This window comes from Colobus angolensis, unplaced genomic scaffold (genome assembly GCF_000951035.1).
Source record: "Colobus angolensis palliatus isolate OR3802 unplaced genomic scaffold, Cang.pa_1.0 Scaffold285, whole genome shotgun sequence".
NCBI classification, from domain to species: domain Eukaryota; kingdom Metazoa; phylum Chordata; class Mammalia; order Primates; family Cercopithecidae; genus Colobus; species Colobus angolensis.
Window position 1 is genome coordinate 547,858 of NW_012116099.1, and position 22,565 is coordinate 570,422.

Sequence of the window (22,565 nt, forward strand, 5' to 3'; positions counted from 1 at the left end):
TTTTGGTGGACGCTATTCAATCTACTCCACCCTCTTAATTCTGCTTTTAATTTTTATTTTGTATTATTTTTGAGATAGCGTCTTGCTGTGTCACCCAGGCTGCAGTGCAGTGGCATGATCTCAGCTTACTGCAACCTCCACTTCCCAGGTTCAAGCAATTCTACTGCCTCATCCTCCCGAGTAGCTGGGATTACAGGTGTGCACCACCACACGCAGCTAATTTGTGTGTGTCTGTGTGTGTGTGTGTGTTTTTAGTAAAGATGGGATTTCACCATGTTAACCAGGCTGGTCTCAAACTCCTGACCCCAAATGATCCACCCACCTTGGCCTCCCAAAGTACTGGGATTACAGGCGTGAACCACCGTGCCCGACCTCTGCTTTATGTTCTCAGTACTCCTTCCATTCACCATTCTTCAATAACTATTTTAAAGCATATTAAGATTAAATTTTGTTAAGAATGCCTATCAGGCATATAAGTTATATAAACTGCTATATTATTTAACTGAACCATGAACTTTCTGATAAAATGACAAAGAAATCATTTTTCATACTAAGATATTCCTAAATCCATCTTTTTATAGAAAAATTGAAAGCCCATCTGAGTGTCTACCAGTGGGGAATAGTTTGATATAGAAAATCAATGCGACATTACCCATTTACTAAAAATAGTTTTCAGAACTATGAAGATATAATATATGCATCAATGAAAAAGCAGGTTATATAACTCTAAATAAACCGTGGAAAAAATGTATTCCTGTGCAAAAATTACACAAAAGTATACAAAACTGCTTGGTTAGGATAGAAGGATCATTTCATTCTTTAATGTCTTTCTTTATTGATTCTGTAACTTGTTTTAAGTAATTAAAGTATTATCTATTATTCCTATGGAAAGGACTACCAGTTATTCCTCAAAAATGCCATATACTCTCTTCAGGCCCCCAGACTGATTACATGCCATTAAAAATTAGCGAGTGTTTCCTACCCACCCAGTCCTATGTGTTATCACTGAAATGGGCCATTGGGATTGGATACCTGACAAAACATATCCGACGTGGGAGTGTACAGAGAAGCATAGACCAAGTATAGCTCCTGCAAAGAAGGGCAGAAAAGTTTAATGGATACAAGTTAAACCTCACTCTGCCTCATAATGGTGTGGACAAGTGGCAGGAAGAGGCATTTGGGAGTCAGGCACAAAGAGTTGCACTAAAAGTCTAGGTTGGTCAAATTGTGTCCTCATGTGCTGAAGGACCTTAGTCATGCCTGCTTCATGGCATCCTGATGATGATGAGAAAGCCATGTGGTTCTCCTAACACAGCATCACCTCGTGGGTGACCAGTGACCACAGGGCAGAGGGATGCTGAGTAGAAAGGACATGAATTGGCATCAGAGGAGTCTTCTGAACATTGCATTTCCTCTCTAAGCAATGAAGGTAAACCCTGTGTCTCCTCCAGACACTACTGACTGAAGAGAGATGTCAGCACCATCAGCACCACTAAAAGTAATGTTGGGAGCCAAAGTGTTGCCATGAGATTCACCAAATGGTTGTGAAGAGAGATAGCAGCAGTATGATGCAAAGATCGAGCTGCCACCTCCTGAACCTACTTAAGGATCTTAGCATCACAACAAGTGGGGCAACCAGCCTTTATATCCCTCAATGCGATGCATATAAAGTCACAGCACCTCATAGAAGTACCCTTAATGAAAGATGTCAAGAGGGATTGCTGTAGATTGAAACTGACTTAAGAGCCATAATTATCAGAGACATAGTATGAAATTTGGTACCTTGATTCAAACAATGTAACTATAAATAGGGGAATATTAAGATGGACTGTGTGTTATATCATAGTAAAGAATTATGCCAATTTTGTTGGATACAGCATTGGGATGCTTGGCTCCAAATTAAAATTTAGAGCTGCAGAGACAAGTTATTAGGAATTAAATGTTCTGATATATGGAATTCACCTTAATATATTTCAACAGAGAGGAAAGAGAAAAAATGAAAGGAATATAAAGGAAATGTGGCAAACAAATGTTTATAATTGTTGGGTTGTCATCATAAATATATGAGCGGTTATTGTACTTTTCTCTCCACTTTTGTGTATACTTGAAATGTGTTATAACAAAGAGTTTAAAATAGATAAATAAATTCCTAGAATATTAACTTGCCAAAAATTGTTGTCTGTGATTTTTTTTTTTTCCTGAGCAAGATTTAAGAGCTAATTTTTCCACAGCTGTTGTTGAGAGGCAAAGAGTTCTTTGGGACCATAGGTGATAAAAACAGACCTTCTCACATGCCACTGCTGGGAGAATCAATTGGTGCAATTTTGGTGGAGTGCAATTTGGCAATAACTACCATAGGACAAATACCCTTACCCATCATTGTAACTTCTAAGAATCTATTCTATAAATATATGTAGAGGTATGCTATGAAATGTTCAAAAGCATTCCCTACAATGAATGTTCAAAGACATTCACTACAGTGATACGTTAATAGCAAAGAACTGAAAGGACAAGCTGTCTACCAATAGGCAAGTGGAAATTATTGTAAGAAATTATCTTAATATTATAATTAATTATAAGAAATTATCACCATTCAGAGAATGGAAAGTTTAAGCAGCTCTTATAAATAATGTATTAGAGCTATATTGCCAATATGAGATTGTTTCCCAAGATATCTGACATTAAAAAATGGTGCAGAAAACTATGAACCCATTTAGAGTTTTAAAAAATGTCTGAATGGATACAAGAAATGGATAATAATAGTTACTTTCTGGGCGCATAGGATTAGCGGGAGAGAAAGTTTTCACTTTTCATTTTATATATTTGAATGTTTACCACGTGCAGATGTTATTTTATTTTATTTATTTATTTATTTATTTTTCTGAGACGGAGTCTCACTCTGTCACCCAGCCTGGAGTGCAATGGCACGATCTCTGCTCACTGCAACCTCCGCCTCCTGGGTTCAAGTGATTCTCCTGCCTCAACTTCCCAAGTAGCTGAGATTACAGGCATGCACCACCAAGCCCGGCTAATTTTTGTATTTTTAGTAGAGACAGGGTTTCACCATGTTGCCCAGGCTGGTCTTGAACTCCTGACCTCAGGTGATCCAACCGTCTCACCCTCCCAAAGTACTGGGATTACAGGCGTGAGCCACTGCCTCTGGCCAGCCATGTGCAAATGTTATTTTCTGTTATAAAAAGGAAAAGAAAAAAAATTGAAACTGAGAGAATTATGTGCCCTAAGTACTGAGAATGTTATCTTAAGAATTATCCTAAGATTGTAATTAGGAAAGTGATTCTGTTAGGGAAAATTTATAAACTTACACAGTATTTAAAATGTATAAATTATGGAGGGTTTCAAGTTAACAAGAATAATTTTGCCTTCTATAGTAAGAGTAAATTATACACAATTATATGCAACTCTGAAAGTACTTTGAAATCTTCAAATGACATTAATATAAAATATGAAATTCTACTGTCTTTTAAGTTCAGGTTATACCTGAAAAAACACTAGAGAAAGATTTCATTTTGTCTACCATGGAACCAAAATTGACTTTGAACACGTATTATCCTTCTGTATCGAAAAATAAGACCTACGTGCCTCAGGTATTTTTTACGTTCATCATCTCATTGAATTATCACAATTATTCTGCAGGGCAGGTGGTATCCATCCTGATTTCCAGATAAAGAAACTGAGGCTGGGGACATTAATCAACTTGCTGAAAGTCACACACAAGTGAAAAAACAGTCAAGAACCCACACACTTCACTCGGTTTGTCCTGACACTCTGCCTCTTTCATATCGGGAAAAACTAAAGGGAAAAAAGAGACAATAAAAACATCCTCTGTTCTTTGGCCCTTGCTTTTACTCCTTTCTTGTTTTCTGCAACTAGCTGTGCCTTCCTCAGTGTGTCTTATGTCCTAGGAAAAGATTGTTAACAGAAAGCACAACAGGTATCCAGGATTGTAGTTTATTAAACAGAGTTTTCTTGAATATTTTCAGTAAAACAGAGAATTAACAGCTCATTGGGTTTTTTTCTTTTTCCCTAGATATTGTGGATGCTTTATCAGATCCAAAGAAATTTCTCTCAATTACAGAAAAGAGAGCAGACCAAATGAGAGCTATGGGAATTGAAACTGTAAGTAGAAATGGTTGATTAAAGATGGCTAAGTTGTGGGAGTTTGATTATCAAACAGTGTTTACAAAAGCAAGATAAAGATATGAATTAGCAAATTTAAGGAGTAATGAATTAGCCATTTTAAAACTGAGCTCATCAATTCAACAATAGTTGACTTTCTACAAAGTGTGGCATGTTTAATAAAATGTGACTACCATCAGAAAAATCCACTTCATCATCAGTGGCTTAACTCACATCTGGGGACCCCTTCCCCATTAGAAAGAAAATGAAAAACATTTTGTTATGCTTTTAGGAAAGTTTAAAATGTAGGTGGAGCATTTCTAATCAGAAAATCCAACATCTGAAATGTTCCAAAATTCAAAAAATTCACTCAAAAAATTCACTTTTTGAGTGCTGTCATGAGATAGTCATACCTTTGCTTTTTGAAGGTTCACTGTGCATAAACTTCCTTTCATGAACAAAATCACTAAAAATATTGTATAAAATTACCTTCAGGCTGTGTGTAAGAAGTATATAAAACATTAATGAATTTTCTGTTTAGACTTGGGTCCCTTCCCCAAGATACCTCATTATGTATATGCAAATGTTCCAAAATCTGATATCCAAAACATTTCTGGTCTCAAGCATTTTAGATAAGGAATATTCAAACTGTACTGTACAGGGTGTTTCTGTGATACACTAAAATACCAGTTATCCCAGTTTAGTGAATTAATGATAATTGCTTTTTATTTTTAGTTATTTATTTTTTAACAGATAGGATCTCGCTGTGTTACCCAGGTTAGAGTGCAGTAGTGTGATCATAGCTCACTATGAACTTAAACTCCTGGGCTCAAGCCATCCCTCCACCTCAGCCTCCTGAGCAGGTGGGACTACAGATGCGTGCCACTGTACCTGGCTAATTTTTTTACTTTCTTTTGTCAAAACAGGGTCTCACTCTGTAGCCTAGGTTGGTGTCAAAGTCTTGGCCTCAAGCAGTCCTCCCACCTTGACCTGCCAAAGCATTGAAATTACTGGCGTGAGCTACCATGCCCAGTCAAAATGGCATTTATTACTGATTTTTCACTGTTTTCCAGCCTTGCATCCCAACCTTCTCCCGTTCCAGTGCACATGTGGGTTGTTTCTTTGTTTTTAAGTGTTCTCTTTACCAAACTCCTCAGTTTGGAATGGATGTAGCATCTCTCCAATAGCTAGAAAAAGAGAAAGTATTCTCTGCTTGTTAAGAAGTTGGATCTTCTTTCCTTGGCTGGATCCTTTGCCTTTAAGAGAGTAGAAGTCTAGGAAGGGTATAGTAGAAGTTTACTGGATTCAGTAAAATAAAGAATGTACAAGATATTTGACCTTGAGTGACATTCATTTGGGTCAATATAAATGTTTCTGTTCTAGAGTGACATAGCCGATGTGCCCAGTGACACTTCCAAAAATGACAAGAAAGGAAAGGCCAACACCGCCAAAGCAAACGTGACCCCTCAGAGTAGCTCTGAGCTCAGACCAACCACCACGGCTGCCCTGGCCTCTGGTGTGGAAGCCAAGAAAGGTGAGAGAGAGCCATTGGGCTCCTTTTCTTCTGCACCCACCTTAATTACACAGGGTACAATATCTACAACTTTAGGAAATATATAAATTCAAAGTTCTTTGTGGGAAAGAACCTTTAACACAGTGATGTTAACTAATTCATCCCCACTCTCTTCCAGACCCTCCCATAGGTACTTATCTGGACAGGCAGTGGGCTCATGAACCAACAGAGTTATCACTATTGGACATTTCTAAATTCTCATACTGATCATTTCCCCCCATAAGTAGATGTTTAGCACCCATGATTATTTGTTTGTAAAATTATCAAATGAGCACTTGAAGGCCAATTCCATGTGGTTACCTGTGGATGGAAAGAAAGATCATTAAGAGGTGTCATCACCCATTGTGTAGGGAAACAACTGTGCTGGTTATTTTAATTGGTTTCCATTCTCATTGGTCAGGCATCCCTTGATTGGGTGGTGCCCATTCCATATTGGAGGGAAAGGGAGCAGGGAGAATGCTGATAGGGAGTGGCAAAGAGTTCATCTTTCCTGTTCTGGAAAGAATTCTGGGGTCACCCTGAGAAGGTCATGGGTAATGAGTCAAAGAAGTATTTTAAGAAAATTATAGTCTTGGCAGAAGAATTCATTGAAAATGGGCATGCTAAGGGCAAGGTAAGAATTATGACACTCATGCTTCTGTTATAACACACCTATCACATTGTGTTGATAGAGTATTAACAACCAGAGAATGAGGTTATTGCAGGTGAGACCACACCTCATCATCAGTGTGTCCCTGGAACTATGCCTAGTTAAGATATAGTAATCTATTTTCTTGGGAAGTAAAGGGCTGTTTAATGAATGATAGGGACAAGGAAGTCTGGATTAAGTTGGAAATTGTCAAAAGGAAGAATAGAAATAAGTTGGCAGCTTGGATATGGGCCTTAGGAAGAAAGGGGCTCTGTGGTAAGTCAGACTTCACAGACAAATCCCAGAGATAGATGGTACCATTGAGAGAAGTAGAGGAGTTAGGAGGAGGAGCTGATTTTGGTAAAGAAGATGATTTTGGTCCTGTATATCACTGAGGTCAAGCTGTTGCTGATACATTTGGGCAGAAATATGCAATTAACAAATCTATCCCAGGTAGAGAAGAAGAAGGAGGGATAGAGAAACAGAATAAGTGTACTTAGAAGGCAGAATGAATGGGAAAAAAGAAAAAAAAGAGGTCTGTGTTCTAAGAAGAATTAGTTTTGAAATGATGCTGTAGATAAGTCCAGAGAAGTAAAGACTACAAAATTATTGTTGAACCAGGAATGATTGAATGATGAAGATAGAAACACAGTTAGAAAAATGTGAGACATAATTTAAGACATAAGATGGTTGTTCTGGAAGACAGTAGCATGTTGGTAGGAACTAATAAAGGAAAACAAGGAAAATGCAAAAGAGAGTACATGGTAAAACAAGACCATAAGGAAGATCTGAATCAACAAAAAGGGTGAAATTCAGCTGGATAAGGAAGGAAGAGATATGTTCTGTCTGAACCAAGAAGAATGATGAGTGAATAGAAGTTTCAGGATAGACAGGAAGAATTCTGACAGATGGTGTATCAGTCAGCTTACGCTGCATAACAAATGACCTCAAATTTTAGTAGCTTAAGACAACCACCATTTATTGAGATCATGTTTCACTGGGTTGGTTGGTCTAAACTGGCTTGGCTAATCTCTGTGTCTTGTTATGCACCTGTGATCAGCTGATAGGTTGACTGGAAGGTAGATGTGGGATGACCTTATGCACACATCTGTCATTTGGCAAGTTGTTTCACATCATCCTGAAGCCTGAGCAGGCTTATTCATATGGTACTCCCTGAGTTTAAAGAGCAGCCCTTTTCCAGCCTCTGCTGGTATATCATTGACCATAGCAGATCACAAAGTGAACCAATATTCAGGGAGTAAAGAAGTAGACTCTACCTCTTGATTACAGGGGAAATAAATAGCGGTCATTTTTGTAGTATAACATAGATAGATTCTATCTGATCTAAGAAGTTGGTTAGGTGGCTGCTCTCTGCTGAGAAAGGTAGAGGTAGAACTGAAAAACAACAGTATGGAAAAGCTTTGGAGTTGCCACTGACTGGAATAGAACAATCCACAAGAAATAAGGAGGAGGTCTGCCACATAGCACACAGGACCCTGGTGAGGGTTGGTGGTGTGTATTAAGTTGATGTAGCTTGATCTCATTACTTCTTCAGCAGTGCCCAGAAACTCAGCAACAACTATGGACAAAGTACAGCTTAGGGAACTGCAAGCCTGAAATTATCATAATGTGTATGGTCTGGGACCAAAAGATTGAAGAGCATTAAGTTATGACATTGTAACAGTGAGCTATTGCTGTGTAACAAGCAACTGCAAAAGTCAGAAATTTAAATAAAGTAAGCATGTATTATAGCTCATGAGGTTGTCTGGGTGGCTTTTCTGGTAACGGGTGGATTAGTATCAGTGACTCAGCTAATCTTAGCTATGCTTATTCAAATGTTTGGGGTTCAGCTAAGGTGTCACTGGCTGGAACAAGTGGGCTGTCTTCCTTGTGAACTCTCGTCTTTCATCAGCTTAGCCTGGGCTTGTTCACATGGCAGTTGTAATGTTCTAAAATGGAGGTGAAAGTACAGATGCTCCTTGACTTATGACAGAGTTACATCCTCATAAGCTGAACATATCGTTAAGTCAAAAATGTGTTTAATACCTAAGCTACTGAACATCATAACTTAGCTTAGTCTAGCCTATTTAAAATGTGCTCAGAACACCTACATTAGTCTACAGTTGGGCAAAATCATCTAACACAAAGCCTATTTTATAATGAAGTGTTAAATATTTCATGTAACTTATTAAATGCAGTACACTGTAGAGTATACAGCTGACTGAGAGCTGAGGCTTGCTGCAGCCCCAGTGCATATCTCTAGCTTAGGAAAAGATCAAAATTCACAATTCAACATATGCTTTCTACTGAATGCATATCACTTTTTCATCATCGCAACATTGAACTACTGTAAGTTGGGGACCATCTGTATGTCAGGTTCCTTGATGAGTCCTAGACTTAGGACTGGCATGACATCCTTTCCACTACATTCCATCATCTCAAGCAAGTCACATGGCCCAGCCCAGATTCAAGAGTTGGGGAAACAGATTCCACATCTTAATGGGAGGAGTTCCAAAGTCACATGTAAGTAGGTGTGGAAACAGGGAGCGGTGGAATTTTTTGGCCATTTTTGCACTCAGTCTGCCACCCTGATCATAATTTATAGGTTAATGTTCCAGGGGGGTAGATACTAGAGGAGAGAGACTTTGCTAGAAAAGGAAAAGGTTAAAGGGAACCAGAAACAAGATGAAAGTAAAAAGCTTGCTTGGTAGGTGTGAGGGAGTGAGTGAAGTTGGCAGGATAGAGATTGCAGTCAGAAAGAGGTACCTCTAAGTACTTATCTTGGAGGAGGGGCAGTTGCAAGCAGTGTTAACATCCCATTTACAGCTGTCAGTGGGAGGTGAGGTAAAGTGTAGATGAAGATGTCTAGAATGGAAGGCATCATGGAAATAGAAAGGAAAGTCACCCAGCGTATTCTTCTCATGCATATTGAATCACTGTGTTGGATGTCTGGGAGCGCCTGCATAGGAAACCATAAGTCAGATACTGAAGTTCATGGGGCAGGGCAGTGTGTGACCTAGAAGGACACATGTGGAGGTAGCTAGGCTCAGCAGAGCCTGGTGTAAGTGAGAGGTCTGTTCTTTTGTGTGATAGCTTTTAGGAGAATGACATGGAAGTACAAGAGAGAAGTTTGTAGGTGTTTTTACCACACCTCTCCATGGATTGGGGTGGGGTGGGGTGGGGAGTAAAGCCTTTGGGGAAGAGATGTCATTTGAGAAAGCAAGCTTCCATTTCTTTCCAGAAAACTGTCTTAATTTGAGTCACCCCAAAGCAGACCCTGAGAGAAGGCTTCCAGTGCAAGTAGTTTATTCTGGGGTGCAGTGGATGCGGATAGAGGTGTGAAGAAGTGACACCAGGGAGGGAAGGCAGTCAGTAATTAGAATGTTTTAAAGCCAGTTGCCAGGAGGCACCTGGAACTTAATGTCCTGGAGAACCTCTGGGGGCTAGTATTGGACGTACTTCTCAGAGGTCTCCTCTTAGAGGGAAGAGAGAGCTGGGGAATGTATACCCTGACTCCTGTCAGCCTTTTCTTGAGGGTTCCCGTGGAAGGGGTAAATTCTTGACATTCAAACACTGGCAATTGGAAGTGAACTAGAAGAGCTGATGTAGAGAGGGCCTGGCGTGTGGCTGGAGCAGACAGCGTTTACTACAGACATCTATGAAGGTGGGGAGGTGTGAAATTCCAAACTGTTTTTCTTAGACATTCAGCCAAACGGCAATGACTGCACCAACACGACTTTATTTTTCTTTCTGATTTTAAGAGCAAAGGATTAAGAAAACCCAGCTCCTAATTTCCAGATTAGCGATTAAGAGAAAACAAGTTATTGTTAAGGAACTGTGCTGATATGAACAAAAATTTTATGTAGTGAATCTTCAATTAGCCAAAACCTTTGGAGCCCCAAATGTGCTGCCTAACCTACTTTCATACCAGGGAAGCCTGTAGACCTGCACGGTCCTCTATAGTAGCCACTAACCACATGGGGCTACCACTAACCACATGGGGCTATTTGAATTTCTTTAACAATTAACTTAAAAGTTAAACCTTGAGTTCCTCATTCACACTAGCCACATTTCAGGTGCTCAAGAGCCACAAGGGGCTAGAGGCTGTCAGTTGAACAGACCCACGCTTGGAACATTCCCATTATCACGCAAAGCTCCATGAGGAAGCCTGTTCTTGGCACGCAGATGGAACTGTCCTCTTCTGTAGAGTGTGGGTCTTTTTTCTAACTAAATCACTTATGGGAACCAGAATTTTTACAAATTGTGTCTTTTCCCCAAAACACAAAACCAGGTAATTGAGGGAAGTTTATGTTTTTGTAGGTTTCTTTTAATCAAGATTTAGCTGAACCAAGAACAAAAAATAAAAATTGAGAGAGAGAGAGAGAGAAAGTTTCATCAGACTGGGTCAAACTCTTAGAATTTGCTAGATCTCTGGAGAACCTTGCATACTCCCCAAATCCTGTATGTTCATTTTTACAGACTAGCGAGCTGAGGCCTAAAGACAGGGAGCTCTTTGTGTGCCAGGAGTCACTCTCTTGCCTTACCCTGCCTCAGTCACTGGGGAGATAGCTTGTGAAGGCCGACTTAGGAGATCAGTAGAGAGCCCCCATGGACCCTTCACACCCTGATCATAAAATGTTACAGATCACAAGGCTGATTTCCCTCAGCCAAAACTTTTCTCCTTCAGCCTGACCACCCTGTCACTAAATGTGCACATCTTAAAATGAATAAAAGGGAAAAACAAGAGCCTGGGACTTGATGCCTATCTCTCTTAAATATATCATACCTAGCCTTTGGGATTCTAATGGAAATCAATTACAGCACAGAGTGCACATTCATTTTGTTTGCCTAAGATGAAAATCTGCAGTCAAACAGAAACTGTTTGAGGATCTGGCTACAAATGTTGTTGCTATGACAACACCTGGGTTAGCATCACTCAGACGGTAGGATGACTTAGTGTATTACCCTAGCTCCTCCTGATAGCCTCCTGTTATACACTGGCTTGATTTTATTAGTTCCTGTATGTTTAAGGCATTGCTCTGCTCAATAGCACATTGCTTAAATGCTAAGATTGAATTTGGTAAAAGGGAGAAGCCAGAAGAAAATGTTTTATTCTGTCATGATGACTGAATTGAGAATAGAGTTGGGAATTAGTTGACTGGTATGATATGCCTTGAAACACAGAGGTAAGAGTAAGGATAATAGATGCTTTGGTGCCTGATCAGCTTCCCTTTATGGGTTCACTATGCCATCTCCCAGCTCCTATGAATTTTGGCTGATTGGGCATTTCACTGCCCTTCTCCAGAGAATTGCCCTGGGACCATGAGAGTTCCCTTGCCTGAAAGGTTTTGTGAAACCTCTATAGCTCTCAGCTGATTGATCCAGGGTTACAAAAGCCCAGCCTCTTTTCGCCAAGGTGGAACGACTCTTGGGTGCCATTTGTACTGAAGAGCTCCCTGTAGGATCAGACTGAGGCTGTATTTCAACTAGAAACACACCCTACCTTCTTCCTCTGCCCTGCTCCACTTCCTTCATTCCCTTAGGGGTTTCTCCTGAGAATCTGCCCTCAATCAATCACATGCACATGAATCCCCTTCTTAGGCTCTGATTGTAGGAAACCTGACCTAAGTTAAGACATGCAACATTTCAATTGTCCAGTTAATTGCTTTGTTATAGGAACTTAAGATGTTTATATTCATCACATGTAAAGCTGCTTCAAAGTCTTTCCATGAGATTTCAATATGTCAATTCTATATTATCAGTTATTCTCTCTAGTTTTTAGTATACATAGTGACTTAATTTTTTTGTTGTTGTTTAGGTATTGAACTTATCCCTCAAGTAAGGATAGAAGATTTAAAGCAGATGAAGGTAAAATTGCTTGACTATTTTGCAAGCACTCTTGTATTACACATATTGGTGACACCGATATATTTTTGTTTCTCACCAAGTGTAATCATTGTGATTACAAAAAAAAAAAACTATTTTTGATTCTATTTTTCTTCCAAAGGCTTACTTGAAGCATTTAAAGAAACAGCAGAAAGAGCTAAATTCTTTAAAGAAGAAACATGCAAAGGTACAGTGTTTTAAAGCTGCTATTTTGTGTTATGTATGGATGAATCATTTGTAGCCAAAAACACTACTTTGAAGCTGATGCCAGACCATTTAACAGCAATAACTCATTCTAACTGGTCAACAATGAAATTAAAAAATAGAATCTGTTTGGGAGTGCTTGTCACTGGTTTGTAGTCTGCATTTCTAACAATTCTTTCAAATGCATAGCAAAGCTTCATCCATTTAAAAATTGTTTCACTAGGCCAGGCACAGTGGCTCATGCCTGTAATCCCAGTACTTTGGGAGGCCAAGGCGAGTGGATCACGAAGTCAGGAGTTTGAGACCAGCCTGACCAACATGGTAAAATCCTGTCTCTACTAAAAATACAAAAATTAGCTGGGCGTGGTGGCATGCCCCTGTAATCCCAGCTACTCAGGAGGCTGAGGCAGGAGAATTGCTTTAACCCAGAAGGCAGACGTTGCAGTGAGCTGAAATCGCGCCATTGCACTCTAACGTAGGTGACAGAGTGAGACTCCATCTAAAAAAATAATAATAATAATAATTAGTTCACGAATAACATGACTATATAAAATATTGAAAAGCAGCTCACAATTCTAGCCACTAGTTACCTAAATTGCCAGGTCACTGTCACATAGTTTGCCATATACAGTGGTGTGTGGAGGCAGATGCTAGCAATCTCTCAACCTCCCTCTCATAGCACCTAGAGAGAGAACACTTGTCATTTTTCTCCCTTACATAAACCTTGCCCCGTTGCCAGCCTACTTCTGAAATAGATTTATTCTTGCTTTTTACCCATAAGAAGTGATCTTTTTTGACAGTGATTATGAAAAATTATAAGAGCTAGTTGCAAATTATAAGACAACAGCAGGAGGTGGCCCCAGGAATTATCCTGTGGGTTGAAAAACTTCTCGCCACTCAAACATCATCATTTCCAGACTCCTTCACAGGTAAAGAAGGAAAAGGTAGTACCTCTTTCCTTCCTAAAGACGTATAATAACCAGCTGCTGCTGGTAGGATAATGTCTGTCCTCTTTTATTCAGGGCAATGAGAGCAAGAGAAACTTAATTTGTAATTTATTAATTTGAAAGAACTTCTGAGTTCTTTTAAACTAATCTTGCAGTCCTACTTCTTTATTCTCTGATCCAAACCTCAAACCAAGGCATATCTTTCAGAACTTGGCTTGAGTAATGTACCTTTTAATCATTCCACCTATTGAGATGCCGAGAACATTGTCTGGAAACCTGTCATTTCTTTAAGAGTTTGTGCTCATTTGAGAAGCTGGGCTTACTCTTATCCTAGTAATGTTCCCTGTATTATTGAACTGCTGGCTCAATGGGTTTCCTGATACAGTCACTTCACTTCAAAGACTGTTTGTTTCTAAGTTTCATAAATAATTCCATTCAGTGAAATTCCTTACATTGCTCAATGGGGTTATTGGAGACAGAACAATTTAAAGTAGGGACTTCTTCAGTGTTGTTGGTTATTGACAACAGGCTGAACTATGGAAAGCCAACAGAAAAAGAGTAAGAATGAGAAATAAGAAAGAAAGCACCTTAAATGACTTCAATTATTAGGAATAGAGTGGGTGCCCATATGCTGCAGCACTATCTAACAGATTTTTCTTGCATTTAAATTGGATCTCTTTTATTGAGCAGACACCTCAGTGGCCTTTGGGCTAATTGGAAACAAAGATTTTGGCTTCATTTAATATTTTCTTGAGGCATGGCCAGAAAATATGCTGTGATGGGTAGTAATAGTAGCAACTAGAATTCCTACATGCTCAGTAATTTTCAGATGCTGTACTCAGCACTTTACATGCATTGTTTCATTTAACACTCTCTACCCTATAAGGTAAATTCTATGTGAGTCTATTTACATGTGAGGGAATTAGGAATTAGTGAAGTTATCTGATGTCCCAGAGTTAGGAAGCAGCAGAGCTGATATTTGAACCAAAATCAAGAGTCCAGAATCCATACTCTTGCACCATTCTCCTGTGTAGGATATGGGATGCTTCACTAAGTGGACAAGTTCCCTCACTGGGTCAAATGCAGTGACATCACATGGGACATTATGGAAAATCACTATCAACTTTGGACGGCATTGATACATTGCTCATTATCAGGACTGTGACTGAGAAAGGATGCTCCTCAGTTTTTAGAACTTAACCTACATCGGAGTTGTCTGTTAACTCCCTGGAGCCATCCGGCCCTGCCCAAGCTAACTTCTAAGATGAAGAATACAATGAATATTTACTTGCCTAATATATACTGATGCCAGCTCTGTTAACATGTCTTTAGGCCAGACATGGTGGCTCATGCCTGTAACCCCAGCACTTTGGGAGGCCAAGGCAAGCAGATCTCACCCGAGGTCAGGAGTTCGAGACCAGCCTGGCCAACATGACAAAACCCTGTCTCTACTAAAAATACAAAAATTAACCAGGCATGATGGCGGGTGCCTGTAATCCCAGTTACTTGGGAGGCTGAGGCAGGAGAATCACTTGAACCCGGGAGGCGGAGGTTGCAGTGAGCCGAGATTGCACCACTGCACTCCAGCCTGGGTGACAAGAACGAGACTCTGTCTCAAAAACAAAACAAAGCAAAACAAAACAAAACAAAAAAGCAAACAAAAGAAAAAACATGTCTTTAAAACTGAATACTGAAAAGCTAGTTAAAGAGAGGGGCACAATGTGGTGAATCTATTACCATTGGACATACTTCATGCCTGATCTCCATATGACATGTTTATCCTAACACTGATTTTTCTGTCAGTCAACACTTTTAAAGTGGCAATACTAGCTTATACATATTGATACTTGCTTAAGCGCATATTCTTAGGTATTCTCATAACAGTTATATAAAGGAGTACTATAATTATATGAGTATATGAGTTTTGTATCCGTTAGTTTTTGCAGGGTAACAAACCACCCTAAACTGTAGTGACTTAAAACAAGGAGCATTTATTTGGCTCACAATTTTGTGCATCAGCAGTTGGAGCTGGGTTTAGCTGGATGGTTCTTCTGGTCTCAGCTGGATTCACTCATGAATCTGCTGTTACTACCAGTTTTGTTGGCAGATGGGGGACTGGCTGATTTTTAGGACAGCCTCTACTAAACCACTTCCTGTCTGCTTTATGTGGTCTCCTGTCTTCCAGCAGGCTAGGCCGGGCTTGTTCACATGGCTGGGGTCCCGAGAGACCAAGCAGATCACGCATGGTTTCTTGTGGCCCCAGCTCAGAACTGACACACCATCGCTTCCGCCTCATTTTTTGGCCAAAGTAGGTCCTAAGTCTGGCCTTATGAGGACTCTACCTTTTGACAGGTCTCAAAGTTACATCAGAAGTGGGATTGGATACAGAAAGGGAAATAACTGTGGCCATTTTTATAGTCTGCCAGCCATTCAACAGATTAGCTTATTAATACTTAAAAAAACACAACTTCATTAAATCACCTAGTTTTTAGTGGTGGAGTCAGGATTTGAACCAAATTCAGCCTGACTTGAGAACTCAGACTTGTAACCACTCAGCTGCCTCTGATGTTTCCCACACTAATTTTTCTTCTCTTCACACATCTTTTTCTTTATGGTCTCAGTAACAGGTTTTTAAGAGCAATCATGAAGCTATCAGGGCACAGATGTCTTGGGTTCCTTCAGGACTGGTTTTTCAACATAAGGTCATTGGGCCAAGAGCTGGAGGCTTTACAAAAAATACGTATTCTAGTGCCTACCTGACACTTAGCTATCATCCCTAAGAAAAGAGTATAGGAAATACATTTTAAATAAACTCCTCTCCTCTGCATGCTAAATTTTGAGGACTGTTTATTTAGGAACATTATGTAGCACTTTTTACTTTCTCTTGACCCCTTAGTAGAAACCCCACTAATTGCCTGCAAAGACGCTTATCAAGCCTCCCTAAAGAAACAGGTTTTACCCTCTTGCCACATAATAGTGAGAATTAGTTCCCCCATCCTTTCTGTGAAAGGACATCTTCAGCTCTTTTATAATAGTTTTTAGCCACCCAACATGGAGCTAAGGCTTACCACCCCAAAACCTTATGTCATAAAATGACCTGCTGGAGAAGAAATATGGCCTGGGCTGCACTCTCCCTACTACTGTGCCCCTGGCCCAAACAGCACTTGGTAGCTAAGAACAGGGACTAGTATTTAGTCTATATCCAGTGACTGTAGGGAGATCTCAGCTCTTACATATTAGCCTAGATCAAGCTTGTCCAACCTGCAGCCCCCAGGCCACATGCAGCTTAGGGTGGCTTTGAATGCAGCCCAACACAAATTTGTAAACTTTCTTAAAACATTGTAATATTTATGCATAGGCCTGTTTTTTTTGTTTATTTTAGCTCATTGGCTATCGTTAGTGTCAGTGTTTTACGTGTGGCCCAAGACAATTCTTTTTCCAGGGTGGCCCAGGGAAGCCAAAAGGTTGGCCTAGATAAATAATTCTAATTTTTAGACTTAAAGGGAAGCAGAGAATCTATGAACTAAATCTCAGCAGTTTAAGAAATAAATATATGGTCCCAAGGCCAGCTTATTTCCAAACTTGCAGGTTAGCTACCAGATAGAAAAGGAACAGTGGTGTGAATGTGAGGTTCTGCCATTTGCAATTAGGTGTGTGATTTGCTGTTAGGATACTGAGAAGAAAAGATGGGGGTAATGACCATTTGTGCCCCAAATGGATATAACAATGCTCATTAAAATGCCTATTTTTGGAAAATGGCAATGGTCAACTGCCTTTGACCCTCTGAGTGTACCGGCAATCAGACTTCTACTTGTCTCTTACTTTCTAGAACCACTTCAATTCAAAATGGAAACTAGGGTAATGGTTTTTCAAGTGTCTATTATATGAGACACAGAAAAAGGAGAATTAATTAATAATAATCCTCCCCCAGCACATGACTAATTGGGATCCAGAGCTACAGTTACTTTCATTAAGAGACAGGCACGCTTTTCAATTGTCCAATGAGGTCAATTTCTTAGAGCCAAAAATGTAAAACCCAAAGTTGGATACATATCTCCATAACATGTTAGAAGTGGAATTACAATTCAAATGCCTGTGGGGACCAAGCGGGAAGTAGCTGAGGGAAGTTGGCCAGGTGTTGACTCCACAAAAGCTGGGAGCACTCATCTCTATCCACAGGCCAAGTCAGACTGAGCTACCACCATTGGTGCCTGGAGAGTAGATGGGCCAGTCGTGTTCTCTTAGAGGAGAGTCAAAAAATCAGAAAGCTTATCTGAATTTCCTAATCTTTTATTATCAGCCTCTAATTCAACCTCTTTTTGAAACCATGTAGGCAAAAAAACCCAAAAAAAGCCAAAACTAAAAACTACATCTGCAGGCTGGATACGGTCCTTAGGCTACCAGTTTGCAGCATCAACATTAAATGAGTCAAATGAAATGCCTGAGAAGCCTACTAAACTCTGGCATTTTTAGTAAAGCTACTGATGGAAAATTTTCTCTTTGCTATGCAAGCAATTTAGATGACAGCACCAACACTGTTGTTAAACTCATCAATTTTAATTCATGGTCAGACTTTAGAACCAGACCTATAACTTGGTTTTGCAGTGGAAAGGGGCAGAGACATAGCGGTTGCCCGCAGAGTCCACCTATTGGTAATCTCAGAGTTACATACCAAGCAAACATGATTTACTCCAATTTTTCAGCACCCTCTGTGGTACGATCATTCACGCCCATAGTCACATCAGTCACAAGAATGAATTGCAGCGGCAGTTTTTCCCAAAAGAAGCTGAATTTACTCTTAACTTGGATAAGAAACGTGCACAAATTCTTCTAAATGCTGTACGTGTTTTTTCCCCAAAATGTCCCAGTTAAGATTGACTTTAAGTCAATACATTTAATTTTGGTACTCTTGGCTTGAATGAATGAGAAATGTATGTCTCTTCCATAGTTTTTCATGATTTAACTAAGGACCAAAAGAATAAAATCAATAATGGACTTTTTTTTTTTTAAGCTAAGATGGAGTTAGAGATCATTTCATGCCTTCTTCATTTTATAGCACAAGAAGCTGAGACTTGACCGGAGCCACATGAAAATCAGTAATTAGGATCCCCATTTCTTTCTGAAAGGAGAAGTGGTGTCTGGAAATCAAGTTATCCCGAAACACTTCAGCAATCACTGCCTACTGCACAGGGATGGAGTTTTGAGTAAAAAGAGAAACAGAGACAATTTTTCAGGACCAGCTTTCCTGTTACTGACATTAATTGTAATCACTTTCATTCAATATGCTTTCAGTTTTTCAAATTATTTCTGCATACGTTGGGTAACCTTGCAACTCGTGAATTAGGTTAGGCAAAGGTACCTAACTCAGTTTTCTTTTCTTTTCTTTTTTGTTTTTTTTTGAGATGGAGTCTTGCTCTGTTGCCCAGGCTGAAATGCAATGGCATGATCTCGGCTCACTGCAACCTCTGCCTCCCGAGTTCAAGTGTTTCTCGTCCCTCAGCCTCCAGAGTAGCTGGGATTACAGGTGTGTACCACCATGCCCAGCTAATTTTTGTATTTTTAGTAGAGATGGGTTTTCGCCATGTTGGCCAGGCTAGTCTTGAACTCCTGACCTGAGGTGATCTACCCGCCTCAGCCACCCAAAGTGCTGGGATTACAGGCATGGGCTACTGCGTCCAGCCCTAACTTAGTTTTCTAATAAAGACATTGAGGCCTGGGAAGATTTATATGTATTACACAAGGGCAGTTGGTTAATTATTGGCTGAGCTGGGACCACAGTCTCAGTCCTCTTGCTATTTTCCCATGCAGACTTTTTACTCATGCAGTAAATACTTATTGAGCATCTACTTTGTACCAAGCTTTGTGCCATGTACTGGTAAAGAGAAAAGACCTGCCCTGCCCTTGTAGGGCATATTACACAGAGTTGAATCCATCATAAACAACTTTGTGGTACAAACAGCCCCATTCCTCATATCTAATTGGATTAATAAGGTTCACCAACATATTTTCTTAGGATAAGATCTGTGTCAATTTATTTCCAAGCCTCAAAGTCTCCACTTGTCCTGTTCTGCACTAAAATATTTAAAGAAATAGTCTTTACCCTCATTTCAATGATATTTACAAGATAATATAGGACTGTGGCACTTCTGATATATTTTGAGACTTGCAGAAAGCCCCTTATTTATTTATTTATGTTTTTGCCCAGGAAAAATTAACACATGTGTTCGTCAACCATAATGACTTCTAAATCTTAGAAAGAAGACTAGGATGAGGGCATTTTAGTAGGTACCAAGGTATTACAAGAGTAGTTAAATATATTTAGGGATACATCAACATGTTCCTCTATTCCTGGAGCAGTAGATCAAGTGTGGAGGAAAGATTTATTGATTTAATTAGTCTGATTGATATCCCTGTCTCAAGTCACTCTCTGTATGTTATCATGGGTATTGAATAGCATAGATAGGTTTGTATGTCACTGTGTTTGGAATAAGCTGTAACACACATTTAAAATGTGATTTACATTAGATTTACTTTTAATCCTAACAACCCTATGAAGTAAGTGTCACTATCCCAATTATAAAGATGAGCATACTCTGGAAAGGTAAGTGACTCGCCCCAGGACTGAAGAATGCATGTCCTTAACCCAGTGCCACATTGCAGAAGCTCTGGCTGAAATGTGTTTATTGGACAAAGCTGCACACACATTGGTAATATGGCTAGATTTATGGGGCATTCCAATAACAAATTAAGCAAGACATGTTACCGTAAGCCCAGATCACAGCAAGTCCACCTAGCCTTTGACCCCACTCTTAGTTCCTATGTTGGGAATCTTCCTATCCAGCATCACCCTTCTCCACTCCTTCTCCTAAAGACAAGAATGCTGAGGCCTTGTGCATGAATGCATTTCTAAGGAATTTGTATATAAATGAATTGTATATCAAGTCCTGTGTTAATTCACTTAATAGCTGGGAAATTAAGGAAGTCTTGGTAAAGACTTAAAAATTCCTTCCCCATTTATATGTTATGAAACCTTTAAAAGAAGTTGATGAATTAGATTTGCATAAAGTCAAGCCTACCTTAGAAAGAAAATAAATTTGCTTTTAAATTAAGTCACTCATTTTTTTCAATAAGTGAAAGGAAAGATGACTGTGAGAGGGATTATATAACCAGAACAACAGGTACACCCATTCCAGTCATGAATAGCATCCCATTTCTCTCGTTCTCAAGAGTAAGATTAGGCTATAACATCAAGTATCATTTAGAGTTGGAACTTTCTGATGGTACTGATTTCCTCTGTGCTTGGGAGGCTGAGCAGCTAAAGAAATCTGATTTCATATAAGTCATTGGCTGTAGCCAAATGCCTTTTTCTTTGTCCAGGAAGAAATAATGTTTATATTGAAATACCTGCTTTCCAAAGCATTGCAGCCCCAATTTCAATGATTATGTGAAGCAGATGGGAAAATATTTTAAATGTCTGTAAAACAGAAGACCATAGCTCCTGAACACTTCATCCTCATAAACTGCATCTAGATAAGTAAGCCAGTGAAAATATTAAGTGATGTAGATTCAAATTCAGCTTCTGGTGACAAACACAGTGATGACTCTCGTTATATAATGATGGCATTCAAGAGCTCCAAAATGTGCAGATGTTTAGAAACCATGTCACATGATGAATAGTTACATTTAGCATATACAAGAGAAGAAATATGGTGGCTGAACTTGCATGTTTGAGGACTAATGTGTGTAAGGGGCAGTAGGCTAATTACATGCCTCAAACAGCAGAACAGAGATGAATGGGTGGAAATACTACAGAGATGTGTATGTGTAGAAGAAAGGACTTCGAGATGATTGGCACTACCCACTGCTGAGCAGGGGTGCATTTGAATTGGGCGTGTTCACTAGACTGAGGCTAGAGACTCCCAAGTTGGGAATGCCCTTGGACAAAAAAACTAGTGTTGAATGAGAGATCTGGAATCTGCACCGTTCTCAGATTTGGTTACTCCTTGACTTTCTAAATGAAGACTCTAGGGAAGCTGGAAAGTTATGCCAGCCCTATATGGTGTGAGCCATGCTAAGAGTCCAGTTCGTAACTGCAAATCCTTCTTGTTCAGGAGCACAGTACCATGCAGAAGCTACACTGCACGCAAGTTGACAAAATTGTGGCACAGTATGACAAAGAGAAGTCGACTCATGAGAAAATCCTAGAGAAGGCAATGAAGAAGAAGGGGTAATACTGTTTATTTCCTTCTGAAGACTTTCTCTATGTTTATATTTTGTCTTTTCCCACAGTTTTGCTGCTGTTTAGGTCGAGGAAGAACTTAGTGTTGACTTGATTTTCATCATTAAAAATTATCCCTGGAAAGTAAGAAACTCATTCATTTTAAAGCTCTAACATCATAACAGGTCAATGAGTGGATGTAGCTTCTGGTTTGGGGAAGGTTCTCAGCAGAGATTCTGAAATCTTTTAATTCATCATAATTAGTTCTAATATGAGAAAGAAAGCTTAGCCTCAAATAATTGAAAAAAATACCTCTTTACTCTGAGAATTGATTGTCATTTTTGATTTTGAACTAATTTTAAATTGACAGAAAAGTTGCCAAAATAGTACAGAGAGTTCCTTTATACCCTTAATTCATTTTCCCTAAATGTTAACATCTCACATAATCATAGTACAGTTGTCAAACCAGGAAACTAACAGTGGTGCAATACCATTAACCAAGCCACAGTGATTTTTCACATTTTGCCAGTTTTTCCACAAGTGCTTGTTTTCCACTCTGGGGTCGCCTCCAGAATTGCACATAGCATGTAGTTGTCATCTCAGTATATGATAATTCCTCAATCTCTCCCTGTCTTTTGTGACTTTCACTTTCGAAGAGTGCTGGTCAGTTGTTTTGTAGAATGTCTCTCCTTTTGGGTTTGTCTGATATTTCTCAGGATGAGAGTGAGGTTATGCATTTGTGGCAAGCGCACCACGGAAGCGATGCTGCTTCCTTCTCAGTCCATGGTATTGGGGAGTTGGGGGGGTGGCACTGATGTGTCCCTTTATTGATGATGTTAACCTGGATGACGTGGTTAAGGTGGTATCTGACAGGTTTCTGCACTCTCAGGTTACTTTTTTCCCTTTATAAATACTTTGGGGAAAATTCCGTGAGACCATGCATACGTTCTGTTTATCTGAGAAATTATTTTT

At 39.5% G+C, this 22,565-nt stretch overlaps 1 protein-coding gene across 2 annotated transcripts in view; it reads left to right on the forward strand.

Annotated features, from left to right (window-relative positions):
- Positions 1-22,565, forward strand: part of PLCB4 (phospholipase C, beta 4) — a 411,010-nt gene that overhangs the window by 357,038 nt on the left and 31,407 nt on the right. For both annotated transcript variants that reach the window (XM_011948853.1, XM_011948852.1), the window contains 5 exons: positions 4,049-4,137; positions 5,521-5,671; positions 12,157-12,206; positions 12,346-12,411; positions 21,487-21,602. In XM_011948853.1, the coding sequence (XP_011804243.1) occupies positions 4,049-4,137; positions 5,521-5,671; positions 12,157-12,206; positions 12,346-12,411; positions 21,487-21,602 (472 nt within the window). The remainder of the gene's footprint in view (positions 1-4,048; positions 4,138-5,520; positions 5,672-12,156; positions 12,207-12,345; positions 12,412-21,486; positions 21,603-22,565) is intronic.